This window comes from Idiotropiscis lumnitzeri, chromosome 21 (genome assembly GCF_059441095.1).
Source record: "Idiotropiscis lumnitzeri isolate Australia: NSW breed Sydney's pygmy pipehorse chromosome 21, RoL_Ilum_1.0, whole genome shotgun sequence".
NCBI lineage: Eukaryota > Metazoa > Chordata > Actinopteri > Syngnathiformes > Syngnathidae > Idiotropiscis > Idiotropiscis lumnitzeri.
The window spans coordinates 50,413-70,233 of record NC_142411.1 but is presented as its reverse complement, the minus strand read 5'-3'; the positions used below and the strand labels follow the sequence as shown (position 1 = coordinate 70,233).

Sequence of the window (19,821 nt, the reverse complement as noted above, 5' to 3'; positions counted from 1 at the left end):
AGACAAATTCATGCAATCTACTTCCCTAATAAAGCTGTCGCGTTTACACCCGCAAACGTACACCAGCCATATTTATTCCTGTCCCAACCTTTCTGATTTATGGTTGCTGAATAACGTTGCCACGCTTGTGTGTGTGCGCGCATAGACTCACTTGATCCTTAATTTACTACTTGCCGTTCATGTCCAATGCACGGCCATGTCTTTTCCAAATAACACACGCATGCACATGCACACAGCATTTTGTCAAATTTCAAAATGTCAACATCTGCTCCCCGAAGTGCTTGAAGGCAGAATTTGAAGGCAAAGGGCAAAAAACAAAACAAAACCAAACTGTGTTGGTATTTCAACATTTACAGGAAATGTGAATTATATTGAATGAAATGAACGTGTTGAGTGATTGATCAGGTTTGGTGCTTCGGACCGTAAGCACTCCAATTCCTCCTCGACTTGGGTGATGAGCATATGCACGATGAAATTCTCGTTGTCGCTGTGCCCATTTTCAGACGACGCAAAGCAAACTGACAACTGCGTGGCGATGTTTGCCGGCACGTTGTACAATCGTACTTATCTGATATGATGATGATGCGGAAAGAGGATTACGTGCTGCAGAGCGGAGTTGAGGCTGAAGCAACAGCAAATATTACCGCTAGTCCTGACACGCGGGTTTGAGTGTACTTATAGTAGTCGGGTGTTTGGCCAAGTGATAGCAATGCGCGGGCTGACAAATATTTGCGCAGTAATATTTCTTTCGGGAGCCTGGATTGCATTCCGTGTGGCTTCAAACAAAACACAGTCCGCGCTTCTTCCGATATCGGCTCATTTGGGAGAATTCTCATGTATAAATTGCGAAAAGGACAAGCGCTGGAATTCCCCCCAAAATGGCTGCTTTAAACCAAAATGGCTGACTTGCTGTTCCTTTCCCGCCTTGCCCCATGAGACTTTTGGGGTGTCATCCAGTTGCGAGAAACACGTCCAACTAAATTTTTTGTCATTGAAGAATCACAGTATTTAAAAAACTGTTCTTTTAAACTGAGTCATAATTGGACATTGTGCAATCGTGATATCTAAAACCATAAAAACGGGTGGATTTTGCTGCATATTCCACAAACGCAATATTAATCAGAATGCCTTGTGTACTCTTATGAAAGCACATGGAACATATTGCAATTTTTTTTTGGGGGGGGGGGGGTTGACTTCCCTTTTAACAGGTAAAGTAATTGGGAATCATTTGGGCAAATTCTCTTGCATGAGTTCCAATTTAATTATCTGTTTCTTGTGACTTTTTTGTGCATTCTGTTACGATAGACATGTTCACCAAATTTCGTGTCGGTCAAGGAAACTGGTGTCAGGGGCAAATTTGATGTATTATTCCCAGAAAAACGTGCAAGTCAACCAGCGTTGCGGATTGTGTTCTGCTTGGGAAGTTCCATTGGAGAGTGTGTCCTTTCATGTCTGAAAGGAGTTGCACACTCCTCCTCATCCTCCTTCTTCTTCTCATCTGCTCTTGCTTGCCGCCGGATCTTTTTTTAATGTCACTGATCATCATCGTGATCTGACTGTGTTTTATTTTTCTGACCTTTAAGACAGCACACAAGCCTGAAGTTTCACATCCTCTCTTGGGGGGCAAGGGGAAGAAAAGGGGAGGGGCGTGCAGGGTCTTGCGGGTTGGAGGACAGAATGTTCTAAGGTGGCCTTTTGAGCAGCGTGTGTACACGTGCACGTGCGTGCCCCTACTTGATTATAGGGTGAAGCCCGAATCCTATTGTTTCTAAAAATGCCAATATAAAAAAATCAATCTCTATTCATCATATAATATGATGATGATGAGACGTTATCTTTCCCTTGTTGCAATTGAAAAGCATGAGCAAGCTGATTCTGCCTCTGAAAATGCTTCCGTGAGGCCTGATTGCCATCTGCTGGCCAAATTTTGAAACTGCACCAGAAAGCTGACTTTAAAATGTCTGCGATGAGTTACTACTTGACATGTCAAAAAAATGACACAAAAAGCGTATTTAAAAGCCAATGTAATGTTATCGATATATGTAAGGTTGTTATCAAGTGGAAAAGACGTGAATTTCACAACAGCAACAGTTTAATTTTGTCTCAGGACAATTATTGCAACACTAAATGCGTAGGCATATACTCTGTGAATGGATTATTTGTCATTTGGGCGTGTCAGAAAATGTCCTAATTGTGCAATTGCCCAAATAATTACTTGAAGAAATCCTCCAGACGATGAAAATAAATTAATCCAAATGAAAGCCAGTGCTGTACAGCGTTCGCAACTCGAAACGGTTGTCGTCAGCAGTAACCACGCTTTTATTCTGAAGACAGATCTTCACCGGAAATGACGTATGATTACAAACAGTTGGCTTCCGGTCAGCGTGAAAACGCGAGGAATACGGCATTATATATATTTTTTTTGGGGGGGGGGGGGGCACAGTTTCAGTTTCTTTTACTTAAATATACCCGCTAGTAACAAGATATATCTCTCGATAACTAACGACAAGCTGTCATGTTTGTCCATTTTGGCTTTTCTTTTCGTTAAAGTCGCGGTGCAGCTTGCAACTTCGCATAAACTGTGGCGGATTGATTGATATAAACAGGTGAGCGATATATTGTTCGACTCTCAAATATGTGATTTTAATCAACTTAATTTTGTCTAGATTTGTATAAATAGTATATTTAAACTCACCGTTAGTTGGCTGTTAAAAGCTAAATAACGGCGAAACTTTGTGCGTGCGTGAGCGCGTGTACGTAAGCGTGTGCGCGCGTCATGCACCTGAGTCGTCTCCTGGTGGGCCTCACTTCGACTTGTTCGAGAACTCCTTTGACCCGCAAGAGTTTGGTTCGCATGTGCAAACGAGGATAAAAACACATGAGGTAAGCAAAAAAAAAAAGATGGGAGATTAAAGTCTCGAAAGACAAAAGTTTAAAAGATAAGGTTTCAAAAGAAATGTTGTTTTTGCTTTTTTTTTTAAAAACCTCGCTGTTGTTTCTAATACTTTATCACCATCTTGCTTGCTTTGTTTCCAGACTTCAGGAGGTGTGTGTCAGGTCACCATGAGCAAAATTGAGCTTGAGAGCGTCTCTCAGAGCAAGGCGACCTCAGATGTTGCTTCCCATGATGACGGTTGTCATAACAATAATAATAATTGTGAAAAGGCGGACGCTGCTTCTGAAGGTGTGCTCGATCTTGATAGGGCTTCCCAACGGGAGAACTTGAAGGAGACTCAAGGCCAGGAAAACGAGGAGCGTGAAGGCTCCAACAAGTCGGGTCAGTTGTTTTCAATCGTTCAGCTCGAACATCACCATGTCATCATGACTTTTTTTCTTTCCACTTTTGTCCTTCAGTCACCAAGCAAAAGTCTCGCAAGAAGAACAGGAAGAGGGGACGACGAGTCGACTGTGAGCAAGATGCAGAGAAGAGCAAAAAAAAGAAGACGCAGATCCAACGACCCAACTACTTTGTCTCCATCCCTATCACCAACACGCAGGTACACTTAAGAACAAAATGCCGGACTTTTGACATCACATTATTCCAGGTGCCAAATGCCGTAGCCTCCTTTTCCAATGGCACCACTCATAAACAAATCCTTATTTGTCATTGCACCAAGGCAGAAGTTTCCTGTTTAACAGCTTGCAGTTGAGCTGGCCCTTTGTGACGTGGCCACTTTAGAGTGCCTCGTTGTTGGATGTGAGTGCAGGCCACCGCAAGCTTTTGGTGGTGACATTTTTGCAGCTCGTTGACAGTTGAGCAGCGCCTGGTTTCAGCACATTCAGCAGACACGACTGCTTAATTTTTTTTTTCCCCGACTGAGTCAGCGGTAGTCATTTGTGTTCTGCCAATAGCACCTATTAACGTAATAGTCACACACAAACAAGGTCAAAAGTCCTATTTCGTCCTTCCCCCTTGCTTTCTGTTGAATTTGTTGTCCCGGGTTGCAGATCAGTTCAGCGGTGATTGAGGTCCAAGAGGCGGTCTTGGAACGGGAGCCTCGCCTGGCCAAAGCCATGATCCCCATCCCGACGCTTCACATCACGCTTCTCGTCACCCATCTGGCCGACCAAGAGCAAGTAGACCTGTACGTGGAGCACGATTTGCCTTTACTTTGCCGTTTCCATGGCAACCAGTCAAGCTGATGATCATTTTTTCTCAACAAAGCACATTTAGTTTAGTGTCTAATTTGCAATTTAATATATTGGAATACATTTGTAGTTTTCAAAGTGCGTCGCGCAGTACCTAGAGAAAAATAGATGAATTAAAAAAATTAATTCCATATGTGATTATTTATTTTTGGGCATTTTTCTAGGTACTAGGTCTTCTAGGTCCCACTTGGGGTCACAGCCAGCGTTCTCGTTCCAGGGAACCTTTTTACCACGTTGTGCACAGAATGCCACAAAAGAAAGCAAGCGTCATTGACATGAGTTGAAAGCCTCGCAAACAGTTTTGTCTGTTCCGCTTTGCGTTGATAGTGTCAGCGCAGCGAAACAAAGTGTTGCATTTGTGCAGTACCGTAAATGCGGCGTTCTGCTCCGACTAATTACCAGCATTTGGCGTTGGGAACACTCTTTTCTTTCTTATCTTGTTCCCTCAGAAGGGCCACGCAAATTCCTGCGTCGGCACCAGCATTTTTCACCGCGCGATAGCAGTTGGGAGCCTTCAAAAAACGCTGAAGGCAACAAAAACAAAAACAAAACTATGGATTATTCTCGTTACAGTGTTAAGAAAAAGGAACTGAATGAAATCTATCAAACGTAGTGTCGGTTTTATTTTTAATACAGAAAGGAAATTGAACTCAAGTGTAAAAAAAAAAAAAAAACTTTGAATTTAATGAAATAATTCTATATTATACAGCAAAAAGGGTCGTCACTATTAAATATTTTTAGAATTGATTTGTCTATCTATTATGCCATTGATTAATTGAATAATCTGATCAAATATGGGGGAGAAACAGTGTAATGCAAAACCAATTTGTTTTCAATTACTGTTTATTTACCAAATGTTGTTTATTTGGTATTGATTAGTGATTAAAAAAAACAAAGCAAGCTCACAGTTGAGGGTTAAAACTTATAAACATTTGATTCAGATTCCGATCCTGGTCCCCTCATTATAAATAAGTCAAATAAAAGCCCATTTGGAAAGTGTCTTATTTTTATTTTTTTTTAAAAATAAATAAATAAATATAAAAATAAAAATAAATAAATCCAATGTTTTCCTATGTTCTTCTCCCCTCTGGATCAGATAAAAGCCAAGCGATGTTTGATCTACACTAAGTAGAAGATGGCGATTCAATACATTCTGCCATGATGTAACATGAGGGAGAGGCAGAGGGAGGATTAGTGTGTGATTTTGTGTGTGTGCGCGCGCGCACGTTTTGGTTTTCCCGTCAGGGCGGCGGCGGCGCTGGCCCAGGTGGAGCCATCATTGGGCGAGCTGCTGGGCGGGGCAGAGCTGGTGCTGCCCTTCTCGGGCGTCGCTCACTTCAGAAACGACGTGGTGTTTGTCGCCCTCGGCCCTGGACCTCACAGGCACGTCCTGCGCAGCCTGGCAGGTCAGTCACACGCACGCGCATGCGCACACGCACACGCAGCAATGTCTTTTTTTATTTTGGTTGGAGTTTTGCACTACATAAAATTGAGAGTTGTTGTGTGTTTCTTGCCTTTTGTTTTTTTTTTTATATACCTTTTTTAATTGAAAATTGTCCAAACGCTCCGTTTGTCAACAAGCATGATCTGATTTCCGTAGTCCAACATGAAAGTGGACTGATTATCTTTGTGTTGAATCCAAATAAAACATCTGCTTTCGATTTGGAAAACAATAATTGTTGATCGTTGACTTCCTGACGTATTTGGGGCAAAATCATCCCGCAACTGAATCATCATAATTTCTCATGCATGTTGTGCTGGCAATTGGAAATAATAGTCCTATTTTTCAATAACGGGATAGGAATGAAAACATGTTTTTGATTGAATTCATCGAGAAAATAACGAACCGATCAATCAATTATAAAAATAATCGTTAGCTGCAGCTCTACGGCGGTGCACAGTGAAGAAAAATGAAAAAAAGATTTAATTACAATTTTTCAAATTTGAATTAAGAATTTCCAAATGTAACTTCATGATCAAATTACATTACATTTATTATTGTTATTTAAGAAATTGTCTCTTCCCACAAACTACTCTAAGGTGTTCATATCATATAGTCCAAAGCCTTTGCATGTTTTTTCCCCCCATGTTGTGCCTTTGGCTCACGATATTAAGCCAGATTAATATTTTCTTTTTAAGAGGATTCGTCTCCCCCATTGTCCCAAAGCATCAAACGCTTGCATGCCAAGTACTTCGGCCCACATTTATTTGCCATCCGTTTGGGGCGAGAATGTTGCCGAGGCGCACACAACGGAACCACGAAACAAGCAGCTTATTGGAACGTCGTCTTCAAACTACTAAAGGTGGACTTTAAATAAACTTTTATTTAGTCTGGGTAGGGAAGGCAATTTCCTGTTGGAGATTTACAAAGTATGGTAAAAAAAAAAAATTGTTTAGTTTGAATGTGAATTTCTTTTTGATTCTATTGCAGGAAGTCATTCTTTGCTATGTTTTATGTCTTCAATCTATTTATTTGTTGTTAATAATAGTTTATAAAAAGAACATGTAAAAGTAAAGGACTACATATATATATATATATATATATAGTTAGTTATTACATTTCTTTTTGCGGATATAAAAAGTCTGCACACCCCTGTTCAAATGGCATAATTTTATTATTAAAATAAAAAATCTGACCAAGATAAAAAAAAAAAAAAAGTCACAATAGTGGTGATTGAATAGCATTTTCAGTAGCTGTCATCTGTACTCATCACAATTATGGAAAATTAAATCAGGAAAAATTTAGAAGGGAATTAGTGAGACAAATTCCGTTTTCCACCTTCTTCTCATTCATTGAGAAGAACCCGTCCTGCTGCCGACACGTTCATTGAAGGCCGCTGTGGCGTCACCTTAACGTTGGATTCGGCTTTTTCAACACACGTATAAAAATCCCCAAGGGCGCTTCGAGCAATCGCTCAACGCGCCGTTCTTAAACAGCGTCTCTAACGTCTGAAGGACGAGTCACGACAAAACCAAGAAAACGCCATGCCAACATCACTGGGCAGGAAGTTCAACCTCCCGCCCCGCTGTCTGCCGCCGCCGTCGCTGTTATTGATTACGTTCTAACCTTTCGCTCCCCCGCGAGCTACTCTTCTTAAAATAACACAGCGTCTCTTTGTGCGCCGCTACTTTTGTCTTCTTGACTGCATCTTTATCTGACTTTGGCATCCTGTGACGCATCTCGCCCACGCCGGCCACATCCTCATGTCATTGAGGCCAATGTTCCCTCTTCACGAGAGCCACTGATGACATGGACGTCGAGTCTGCCACAACTCCCTGTGTCGGTTCTTCTTTAACGCTCGTCCGGGCTGCTTCTTCAAGAGTCACAAAAAAAAAAAGAGCTGGTGTGTGTCCTAACACTTATGTCCGTCCGTATGTTGTAGAGTTGCTGTGCGGTCATTTCGAGGAGCGAGGGCTTCTGGAACGCGACGCTCATGGCTTTGAACCTCACCTCACCATTATGAAGATGTCCAAAGCTCCAAAGCTCAGATGGCAGGTAATCTACGTTCCAGAAATATTTTGGAATAACTTGACCACTCCCATAAACTTTAAACAGGACGCGGATTTGAATAGCAAATTTGCCAGCTAATGATCTTCAAATAAAACTCTTCCGTTAGCATCTCTCCCACGGCGGTTGCATTTTATTTATTTATTTTTTTGTAACGGGGTCGGGGCCGACAATTTTTATGACTAAGGCCGTAGGGTCGAACAACAGGAACAATACCGAGATCGCGTCAAAAAGAATCAAGTGGCCAGCTGTGGAAATGATGATAATTATTCGTTGTCTTGTCTCCGAAGGGCATAAAGCGTGTGGACCCTTCCCTCTACTCCAACTACAACGACAGGTAAGAACGCTTCACCCCAGCGCACGTCATTAGTTGCACTTGCTCATGTCACCGCCTGAAAATCAAAATGTTAGCGTCAGCTTTCAGTTTAGATGTTTCTGTTACTCTGATGGCAGTATCACCAAAGTTGCCAAATACATTCCATCACCTTACGAAAGCTTAGCAACATTTTGCTTGGGTTTCATGAAGGGTTTTAGCAAATAATATATAAATTTTATTCAAATTAACCTCAGGCCCAAATAAATGTTGATTGCATTTGAACGTGCAGGTTTTTTGGCGACCAGACTGTGGAACGTCTGGATCTTTGTTCCATGCTGAAAAGGAAGCAGCAAGACGGCTACTACCACACGGAGACGTCGCTGCAACTCGGTCAGGAGGCCAACGCACTCGCGCACACGCACACTCATCAGGAAGGTGGGAGGTTTTCGAAATGTCGAGCAGGCTGGGGTGCAATGCATTATACGGCCACTAGAGGGCACTGTCTACTAGCACACAAGTTCAGTACTCGAACGTGACAGGGCACGTTTGCGCTTCCACTCACTCCTGCTTGTGTTTTGACAGTTTGCCCACATCTGAAAGTAGTTGTCGAGTATTACGATTTTAACTCTTGTGGCCACATGCTTTATTGTTTTAAGAACAACAGGGAATTGATATGCAGCAGCTGGAAACATTGTGGTATTTTTTGTTGCTTTATTTGGAATTTTAAAACAAGAAGAAGAAAAAGGGTTGAATTTATGTAGCGCCTGTCAAGGGACTTAAGACCCATTCCTGGTGAGTGGGGTGTCAAAATATGATTTGGTAGAGCAAGAAGCATGACTTCCTGGTGTAGATTTGGAGATCAATGCATTCGGTTCACTTCAAAGCTTTTCTGGACATTGCTTCTTGTCAACTGACGGCTAATCTGCGTGTCCAACAACAGTCGAGACAGCTCTGCTTACCTTTTGGCCTTGACACGATACCATGGGCGTCACACTCGTAGTCTTTCTGCATGATGGTTCAGTTCCTCTGGACTCTGGCAGTCACTTGAAAGTGGCTCTGGATCTTTGGCAAGCTTAGCAGATCATGTCATGAGTGGGGAAATTCAGATTTGAGAGCTGTTGGTATGCAAATTAGCCCCACAGTTAGGGAACGTGAAGCTCACACGAAACTTAAAAATATTCTTCATTACTGACTCTAGACAATGTATATATATATATATATATGCATATGTATGTATGTGTGAGCGTGTGTGTGTGTGTCTATTATTGTCGTATTAGATTACACTTACTTCCATTAGTTGAGTAAAAGTCCTTTTTTTTGTCTGCCTGACTGTATCATACCGCTGCCCGATGGCCAAGTGGAGCCACAATGAACGAATGTACTCTGTTTTTTCAATTTTACCTTCATGCACGCAAAAAAAAAAAGCAAAAGAAGCAGTCCAATCCTATAAATAATACAGATTCACATGCAGCTGCCGGCCATTCGGCAACCATTATTCAAGCAACAGTGACGAAAAGGGGGTGGAGCCTGTAAACCTTTCTGTAAACGTGCGCATACAATCATAAAGAATTACTGTCATCTTGTCTCCCTGCACACATACGCACACATGCACTAGCTATCTCCCTGCCTCTCTTGCTCCTCCTCCTCCTCCTCCTCCTCCTCCGTGTGTCAGTGCAAAGTGGAGCGAGAGCAGGCAAGCGAGGAGCCACTCGCTCATTTTTTGTCGTTTATGCTGCCTTAATTTTTCTGACCTAGACAAAAGGGGCAAGCTGAACCCCCGCACCCCTTTTTTTTGTATCGGTTATTTTGTTGTCGCAATGAGTGGGGGGTGCGACACCGGGATTTAGAACTGAGGTGCAGCCGAACGCACAAATCCATTTTAAATCATCATCAATCAAATTATTATTGTTTTTTTATTTATTTATTTTTTTGTGGGAACAAGAGAGTGGTTTGGTCGGTCGGGAAGAGAAGTGAGCGAAGGCGCCATGGGTCAGCTGTGCTGCTTTCCTTTCTCCCAAACGGAGGAGAAGATCAGTAAGTGTGCTCCGTGTGGGTGTGTGTTGTCCTTGCGTGTCTCAGCGCTGCCTTTGGGATGGCGCATCTTGCTGATGGACAACAGCGAGCGTTTGTGTGTGTGTGTGCGCGTGCTGAACAATCGGGAGTGTGACACTAGAGGTCATCACGATTGTGTGTGTGTTTAGCATGTGACTGGTTAGCACAATGCCCGGCTTGTAAATGGAGTGTTACATGTGCAAAGTGACTCGAGTGCCCCGATGAGTCCAATGGTACGGCGGCACCACGCCCCCTCCCCACCCCGCCCCGCCCAAAGACATCACGGGAGGCCTCAGCAAATCTTGTGAGACTTAAGATCAGCGAGCATCTAATAGGCAAATTTAGAGTGTCCTTTTATTGTTTTTTGTTTAGTTTTTTTTCGGGGGGGGACCTTGGGATATTTTTGTGCTACCGCCACCTCATTCTCACGTGCTAGCATGAAGCTAGCGTAGCTTGGTTTGATGAAATTACGAATATACAAAGTTTGATTGTCTTGTTTGATGCGGTAGTATAACCTTCAAGCGGGAGTGAGAAACCACTTGAAGAGAGTCCATTTTGCTTTGTGTTTGGTCAACTGTGCGAGTGACATCGTACCCTGATGTCCAGACATGGCCCTTGAAAATCCACCCGTACCTTTGTCAGTGCACCATCTAAATAGTATTCCACTCTGCTTCCTTGCTCACCTTCGTGATCGTAATATTGCTGCTGGTCAGCTGGATGATTGAACGGCGAAGCCAGATAGCGTTTGGAGTCTTGATTGTGCACCATAAACACAGACTTTGCCCCGGCAGACGTGGGCGCGTCACGCGGTTAAAAAGGTTGCGACGTGACATGACTGTTTGTGCTTATTTTCTCCTTCCTCCTCATTCGCCGCCGCCCCTCCCCACGTGTGCCGCACTCCCTCGCAGCTGCATCGCTATAAACAGTCGAGCCACTGTGGCCTACTTTGGAGAGGTGGAGGGAGAAAGGGGTAAAAAGGAGAGAGCGAGGGATGTTGAGCGCCACGACTAATGAGGGGGAGAGCGACCTTAAAAGAGACGTGGCGGAGGGAAAGCAACGTGTGCGTAGGTCAGATGTTGCCGCTGCGATATCATGAGAGTCGCCCCGGCGAGCACAGCGAGACGCACGCGTGTTTGCATGCAAGCGGCCAACGGGATGTCGTGGCGACACGCGCACAAAGTCACATGGATGTCTTTGCATTTGTTCTGAGAAGAAATGTGACCAAAAGTTAACGGGAAGACTCAACTGACCAGGGCTGTGCAGCTCATTTTTGTGGACGGGCCACGTTGTTGTTCTGGTTTCCCTCCGAGGGCCGTTATGACTGTGAACCCAAATAAATGTATTATCACCTTACATGATTACATCCACACAACAAATTGATGGAAAGCCAGTTTTGCAATCAGACGCCTGTAAGTAATTGTTTGTTCTTCAAATTATTTTAAAAGGAGAGCATCGGTAACTAATAAATGGCAATATCTCAAATCGATGTCGTTAAACGTGAAGAACATTTTTTTAGACACAGGAAGTTGACGCACATGATTTGCCCTTCGCGGTCCTCATAAAATGAGGTTGCGGACCAGAACTGGCCCCCGGGCCTTGTGTTTGACTCTTGTGCCATAGACCAAACCGGAATACAGGTTGCATGTTCAAGGTGAAGTCACATGAATTTGCAAAAAAGATATCAAACCTTAGTCCAGTTTGGGACATTCAGTCGGAAGTAAAAAAAAAATGTCTTCTATTCCGAGCGAGTTCCCGTATTTCCCAGGCTCTAAACGCACCTTTTCATACTGCTTTGCTATTATTAGTGTCGTGCAGATCTATATTATTAATTGTCTGCATTTTGGTCTCGTGTCACGCCGCAAAACACGCCATCTGCACAGCCAGCAGGAGGAAAAAAAAAAGTGCTTTCCAAAAATACATTTCTGGAATAGCTTTGAGGTTGTCCAATTTGTATCCACAGAACTTGTTTGGCTTTTCTTGAGCTTGTTTGTGTTTTGTTTTTATGCTGGACAATAAGTTGACAAGCGAAAATGACAAAAGAGTGCATGCAGCAAAACTAGCTAGGCATACATTTTATTTCTTTATTTTATATACTTGTATGACTGTTTCAGATGTTAAACGGAGTCCAAGTAAAATAAAATAAAAAAAAAAAAAAACGAAGACTCGTGAATATTTCAGTGCTTTTACATTGCTTGGCTTTGAAGAAGAGAGGAAAGAGTTAATGCAGAGAGGCTCCAAAAAAAAGCAAGTTGGCAGAGGAGGCTTGTAAAAGAATGAATGAAGTCAGCGTCGCTTCTTCTTTTTCCTCACGGCTCGCAAGCGCACATTGAAATGCAAAATATTCTTTTGTGTGGGATTCCCTTTCACACAGATGAAGGAAAAGCGTTTGTGCTGTCGTTAGTCTTTCATATTTGTTTTTATGTAAACGGCTCCAAACTTTGTTCTGTTAAACTGGACATTTTTTTTCCTCCTTGGAATTAATCCAAGTTCAATAAATCCCTCAAGAAGTATCAACTTTATGACGAAAGAATGTCATTCTTTGTACTTGGGCTATTTTGAGCAACTGTTTCCAAGTTGGATTTTCTGGAAATCGGCTTGAAGGTGGGAAAAGGCTTCATGTGAAGTCAGAAAGCCGTCCAAAGATTGGTCGCCAAATAATCGTCATTCTGTTGGCGTGCTTGCGGGCCGATTGATGAGGTGGCGCTTTGCCTGCGGGCCTCGGCGCTCTGCTGCCGCCGCCATCATTCCTCTTCGTGTCACTTAGGGGGAGATGAATGTGGATGCGGGGCTCCGCTTGTTGTTTTTTTTTTGTGTGTGTGTGTTTAACGTCGGATCGAAACAGACGTTTGGTCTCCTGCAGCATAAAGAAGAAAATCAATTTTTTTTTTCTCTCTCTCAGGAATTGTTGCCAATTTGGTCCGTTCATTGCACAGCTGCCCACGTTTAATAAGATCGCTGCGCCGCCCTTGAATAAGTATGAGGACCAAGGTGGCCAGCTTGGGCTTGTTCATCTGCGTGTCCACCAATCTTTTTTTCATGATGTGTCGTCATCACTTCGCCATTCGTCATTTGAATCGTTCATCTGCCAAAAAATCTGAATTCACGCAATCCCACCTAAAATGTTTGCTTGAAACTTCCTTGTTTTGTGACTTCTTTTTCATCCCATCTAGGCAGCCAGCGTGTTGGCTCATTTGCTTTCCAGCCCCGTGCCCTTCATGCCTCCGGCATGGTAGCTTGAAGTGACGGATGGGGGCGGGTTAGAAATGTGCTGGAAATTTTAGCAGGTCTGCACGAGCATCTTCAGTGCGTGTGAAAACGCTCTTGTGCGTATCTGCTGTTGAAGGCATTTCCTCAGGAAATGACCACGTCACTTCTCCTTCAACATCTCCTGTCTCATGTTTTGTTTTTTTTGCCTCCGAGTAGACTTGGACAGTTTGTCGCCTCCCATCTTCAAGCGCCCGTCTTTGACCTTTCAACATCCTTCCATCGCAACGTCTTGCGTCCCTAATAAACTGACTTTTTGTCTTGGAGGAAATCATCTCAATCCAAAAGAAATGAGTCGTTCTGTCACATTATTGGGCTGCCAATATCAACAAATTCAACCCCGCCTGCTAATGATTTCATTGGCCAGATTATTGCAGCTCCTTTTCTGCGCTGCGTGTCATTAATGAGCAAAGTCGCTCCCGTCGCTCTTCACGACGACGTCATCAAAAAGAAAAAGCTCATTCCCACCTTTTACAAGCACGGCTGGACTATGTAAGAAAACTCTCAGGCTTCAGTCCAAGCTGGTGGCCGTTTGAGCATGTCCTAAGATAAATATGTGCGTGCGTATCGCGTTGGTATGCAAAGTAATTGCGCTGTTAAAAGTCCCGACTAGATTGATGCCCAGAAGTAAACCCAAAGCAGACGCTCGCTCGTCATCCGCTGACATTGAACGGACTCGCCGCTCTTTGGAGTTTGAAATAAAGCATTTGGATGTAAACCATCTTGACGCGTTGTCATGGAAATAACGAGTCTAGAGTTAAGCTAGCTGCTAAATTCCTTCCAGGTTCATGCCAGCTATGTCGTTGGCTTTCCTTTGCCACGTTTTTTTTTTCTGTCTACCTCTTGTTGGTGAGACAACGGTTACGCTCGATTAAAATCTACTTTTTGCTGGAGGTTTGTGGTGCACCAAACCCAAACAAAGGCTGACAAATGACTTGAGTGGCCTTGAGGCCAAATGACAGTTTCCAGTTCCTCGGGCAGTTTTACCACAAATTCAAATTTAATGAGAGATTTACCGGAATCATCGGCGTGACTTGAATGATTAGTTTTGATTAGTGGGGAAATGGAACTGAGTAAAAGCAGTGGTAAGAGAGTCAAAGTCATTTGAAGATGTGAGAAAAAAAATATTGGTTTGAAGTCAAATCAAACATTTTCTTAACAATAATATGCCACGACATTCAGATTAACATCACGTTTGACGACAATGAGTTAGGCTCCAAAATTTTGTTCATCTCAGGCCGCAGCCATTTTGCCACTTGCTATCAACGGAAGATGACTTCACAGGTTTCTACGGGCCAAGCTAGGAAACGTGCGAAATGTGACGTTCCAATACAAAACCTTTTTTTTTAATTTGCCACCAAAATTGTTTGTTTTTTTTCTTTCTACTTGAAAGGAACGTTTGCAATGAACTACAAGTTAGCGTCTCTGCTGGCTAGCTAGCATGGCTAACATCAGTTGATTTTCGCTGTTTGCTTCTCAAAGTGGAGAAGAGCACGAGCATCTTTTGTGACTAACGTTTGTGCTTATATTGCAGATTTGACTCAGCGTCCCCATCGCGAACGCTCAAGTATGCCTTGTCAAACGTGATCGCAATGCGAAATGCAATCAAAGCCAATCAGAATTGGGGCTAAAAATCCAATCAGGGAGGGTTGAAAGATGCTGATGATGCTGACCCCATGATGTCTTTTTTTGATTTCTTTTGCCGTAATGAATTGCATGGCGGCAAGAAATTGCTTCGTAAACGCTTTGCTTTGGTGTCGCCAGGTGGAACGTGAGGAACGAGCATGTCAGCTCTGCTTTTGTTGTTACTCCTCGCGGTGACTAGAAAAACATTAAAAAAAAGTCATACTGTCTCACCTCAGCCGCGGCACAAAAGTAGCAGCCCTGCCTGCAACGATCAATATGTTATTTTAAGGATGAAATCGGTACGCTTGTTCTTGGAGGACACTCGAAGCTTTTTCCAGTGCAACACTTTTTTAAAGAAGAAACAAAATATACAATATTCTATCTGCCGCTTTTAGACAGACATAGACACTGAACCCTTCGCAAGTACATAATAGAAACGTCCCAAAATTGTTGAGAGTGGCCAAGATAGCGCCAAAGCACTACATTTGTGTGTGTTAGGCAAAGCTTTGGTGCCATCTTGTGGTATGGGAGCGTATTTCAGTGTCCAACGGACGATGGCTTCCTCAACGAAATCCGTGAATAATTACCAAAAAGTTTCATTGTTAAGAGATTTAAATTGCAATATTCCGATTAGAAAATTTTTGTCAACATCAAGTCGAAAATGTCAGAAATGTTGACATTTGAATGAGTCCAAATCAGTTATTTTCATCCTACAAGCTGAAAGTCGTGAAATTCAGGACAAAAAATATATATATTTTTTTTTTTTCAGATTTCACCTGTGATATTAATTCCAAGAGCCAGATGTAATATTACAAAAAAAAATTACAAAAGTCATAATACTGCGTCAAGTCCTTTTTAGAACAAAGTCTAAAAATGAAAATCAGATCGAAATTTAGTGGTGATTAACTTTTTACAAGGAATTTTTATTCTCACAGCATTGCAACTTTTCTTTCCAGCATGTTCATCAATCATAATTTAGGCTTGCCTCATGATTAATTAATTTCCTTGTTGTTGAATCCTTACTTCTTCTTAGGTAGTCGTCGGCGGTCTGAGCCTGACGAGGCGGAGCTTCTGCGGATCAGCAAGCGATTGGTGGAAGATGCCGTCAGTCGCGCCGTGCAGCAATACAAACAGGAAACTCTCCAAAACGGGGGCGGGCCCAACACAGCTCAGCCGCCCGAAAACACAGATGGGAACGCCGAGACCAAGACGACGGACACCAGGAAGTGACATGATCGCACCCAGAGCGAACCGGAAGCGCTGGGAGGGCGGGCGCTAATCGCCAAAATGCCGGTCCGCTTCGCCATAGAGCGGCTAACCTCGTCGGCGAGCCTGGCGGAAATTGGCTCATCTCGAAGGCTAGCAAGCCTATCGTGCTAGCTCACTGGCCACTCACTTCGCCATGCTGGAATCGGGAAACTCGCTGATCCCAGTGAGCCTAAATGCGTCTCCTCGATCCGCAATGCGGGTTTCCCGTTAACTCGCGTTAGCTTATTGCTAACACGCTAATATTCTACTTTTTGACTTGGATCAGGATTGTCGAACGCTGACGCGCCACAACTGACCACGTGATCGGATCTGAAAGCACAATTTGTTCTTTTCTATTCCTTCCATTCTAATTTGGACGTCTCTCGTCTCTCGTGTGAAATTTGTTCCGCTGGTGTCCTGCGGAGGCACTAGTGAGACAGTCATGCCAATCAACACGCACGCAACAACATGTCAGAAAACACTAACAGACGTGAAACGAATGCAACACTCCAACACTTGGCGTTGTTTTAATGTTGTTTTTTTTTTTTTTTTTACGGTTTTCCTTCCTTTTGTACATTTTTGGTGTTAAACACCATTAAAAAAAATTGCTTAAAAATCAATGCGACCTATGAACGGCAATATAGCAGCGATTGACTATATTCTCGTTGCTGATTTCAAACCGTTCACCGTCATTTTAGTCAATCTCCCATTGGCTTGACGAATCACTCAAGGTTTACAACTGTTGGTACATCTTTTGTTGTTTTTTTTTTTACTGAAAGCTTGTTGCCCTCTAGTGGTCTGGCGACCAAGCAGTTCAGGCACAAGATTGGACATCAAATGATGGCGAACGAACACGCGGATTTTGCGTTCCCTAAACTGCTTATGAAGAAACAATTATGAAAACCACAGGTCCAAATTTTGATGGGTGAGATTAGTGAATTCAGAGCAATAATTTGAAATATTGCGGGAAAAATAGTAATTTAAGAAAAAAAATCGTAATGGGATTTTCTTTTCCTTGTAAATGATTTTTGGATCAAAAAAAAAATATTTTTAATGAGAAAAACAAGTCTTTATTCCTGTAAAAAAAAATTCTCAGAATTATTGTGCATTTTTTCTTCAAATTTTTATGATAGAACCATTAAATTTGTAATTTGAGAAGAATATTCAGACTTTTTCATGCAGTATTTCAATTTGATGTTCTCTACTGGAATGACCATTTTTAATAACATTACTTTTTGTTTTTTCCTTGAGAAAATTCATCGACAAGAGCTTCCGCTTAGGTTTCTTCCAAAAATGTTTTTTAATATTTTTTTTCTTAACACGATCACTGGCTGAAACGCACGTCTTGTCAATGCTTATTTTTATTTGAGAATCAGACAAAACCTCTTGCTTGATCAGCAATGTGAACATCGGGCTCAGATGAGCTCCAAATAAGTTCGTAGCCTAAATGATGCCGTTGTTGTCGTGCTAATTTGACTTGAGAGTGTGCAACTTTCAAGTTTTCAAGTTAAGAGCTGTCAAGTGGTGATTTTCTTTCCCCCTTTGTGTTGTTCCAATCATGCGTTAGAAGAAAGAAGTGGCAAAATACAACTTGAAATATTGACGTCTAGAAGTCTTGAGCTTCTCCGCATTTGACACCTGAACATGGTGGATGAGCATTTTATTTATTTAGTTTTTCGCGCAAAATTATCACAACTGACAATTTTCTCCAGGGCCTGACCAATATTGATTTTTTATTTTTTATTTTTTTGGGGGGCAGAATGAAATTCTGACAGTCGATTAATCGGCTGCTTATTTTAAAAAGAAAATAATGAATGAATTGACAGGCAGAAAGATCGGCAAATGTCTTTTTTAAGGGGGTTGTATGAATGTCATTCTCTTTGTCTTGTATTAATGTGTAAAAAAAAAAAATCGTCACCATGTCGACCAATTTTAATGGGTCGGGCCCTAATTTTTGGGTGGTGTTGAAGAGCACCAATGCCGTTTACTATTGAAAGTGGCCTTCAACCCCCCTTTTTTTATTTATTTATTTTTAATTTGTTTCCCTGTAAGTGCTTACCGCCACCGCCACCACCACGCGGGCATCAAATCTGGTCTCGAATTGAACGTGACTCAATTTCTTCCTCGTCTCCGATGCTGTCGTGATTCAAATGAACACTTTTTCATTCTTGTTGTCGTCACCAGATCCTTAAAGCTCCGTCAAATCCCCTTTAATACACACCTTGTCCTCTTGGCCCACATTTCTAAATCTTCTTACAAGCGTGTGTGTGTGTGTGTGTGTGTGCGTGTGAGTGTGTGTGTGATACAATTATTTGATCAGCGCTTCTCCAGGGACCTTGTCTTGTTTCATCATTACAACAAGGAACCGCGACGTGCGTGTGTTTTGTTGCGCCACGTGAACAATAAAACAGGATATGAATTTCCAGCAAATATCCTTGTCTGACTGCTGACTTGAGCGTGTATTGGAAACAGGAAGCACACAAAAGGAACATTTCTAATCGTGAGATTTGATACAATAAAAAACTTTTTTGCTATCAAAGGATTTTTAAAGTTAGGAGAGGAAAAGGGTTTTTTCCTCCTCCATCTCCTCATTGCCTCCCCATCCTCTATTGCTTCATTTCTCTCCTTTTCACTCACCACCCTTTTCTCCCCATCCGCTCTCCGTTTTTCCATCTCTCTTCCCCCTTTTCCATTTTACATTTCTTCACTTCCCAATCACATCTCGCCATTCCCTCTTCTGTCCTAACTGCATCTCTTTCCCTCCGCAGCTGTCGTCATCCCTCATCTTTTCCTCCACTCCTCGCCAATATATGCTCCTTTGTCTTGCGTCCTTCCTCTCCTCTCCTCCCCCCCCCCTTTCTTGCCCTCGTCCCCTTCGTCCCTCTTTTTGTGTCCGGGAAATAAGATCATGCTTGTGTCATGTAGTTAGAGAAGGGTTGACGCATCATGTCACATGCACACACACAAAACATGCCATTTCCTCATCTGTGGTTGCCATGGCGACGAGGTGCACTTTGGGGTGAAGCCAGCGTGTGTGCGTGTACAATTTAGTGCCCGTTTGAATGTGAGTAAAGTACACTTGACTGTTTTTTTTAATATCCTCGCAGTGGTCATCACAACTGCCTAGCAGCGATGGAGGTTGGAATCTGCTTTTTTTCCCCTGTGCTTTCACTTGGCATTGCTTTTCCTACAACATTTTAAAAAAAAAAGAACTCGTGCTACATGCATTGTTCTTGTGCTTTCCCTCTTCATTCCGTGCACATGTTGATTTTCCTTACAAGTCCTACTTGAATCTGCTGCTGCTACCTGCAAGTTGTTGACTGATCATGACAATCTTGTGTTTGTTTGAGCCTTGCTGCTTTAGCATGCAATTTTTCACACCTTGTGACACTCGTGCAAAAGGGTCCCAAGGACTCGGTTGTAACACGCAGTGAGCTCATGTCTTCAGCATCTCATGATGGAAAAAACAAAGCCATTTACAAACCACAATATTTACATGTCGCTTTGGACTCATTCATCGGGAGTCTTTGAAGACATTCCTCAAAACTGCTCCAGGGAGAGTCTTTACTATTTAAATGAGTTCTGAGCGCTCGCTTGAGGGACAAAAATCTCAGCTTTCATTACAGTTTGATTGAGTGACGCAGAAGGGAGTCGTCGT

At 42.6% G+C, this 19,821-nt stretch overlaps 1 protein-coding gene across 1 annotated transcript; it reads left to right on the top strand.

The window, feature by feature from the left end:
• The first annotated feature begins 3,036 nt into the window (after window positions 1–3,036).
• Window positions 3,037–18,593, top strand: akap7 (A-kinase anchoring protein 7). Its single transcript, XM_088286306.1, has 8 exons — window positions 3,037–3,277; window positions 3,355–3,497; window positions 3,949–4,085; window positions 5,395–5,555; window positions 7,533–7,645; window positions 7,948–7,994; window positions 8,263–8,363; window positions 15,949–18,593. The coding sequence occupies exons 1-8, from the start codon at window positions 3,064–3,066 to the stop codon at window positions 16,143–16,145; spliced, it is 1,113 nt and encodes a 370-aa protein (XP_088142432.1). The 5' UTR covers window positions 3,037–3,063; the 3' UTR covers window positions 16,146–18,593.
• The last annotated feature ends 1,228 nt before the right edge of the window (window positions 18,594–19,821 follow it).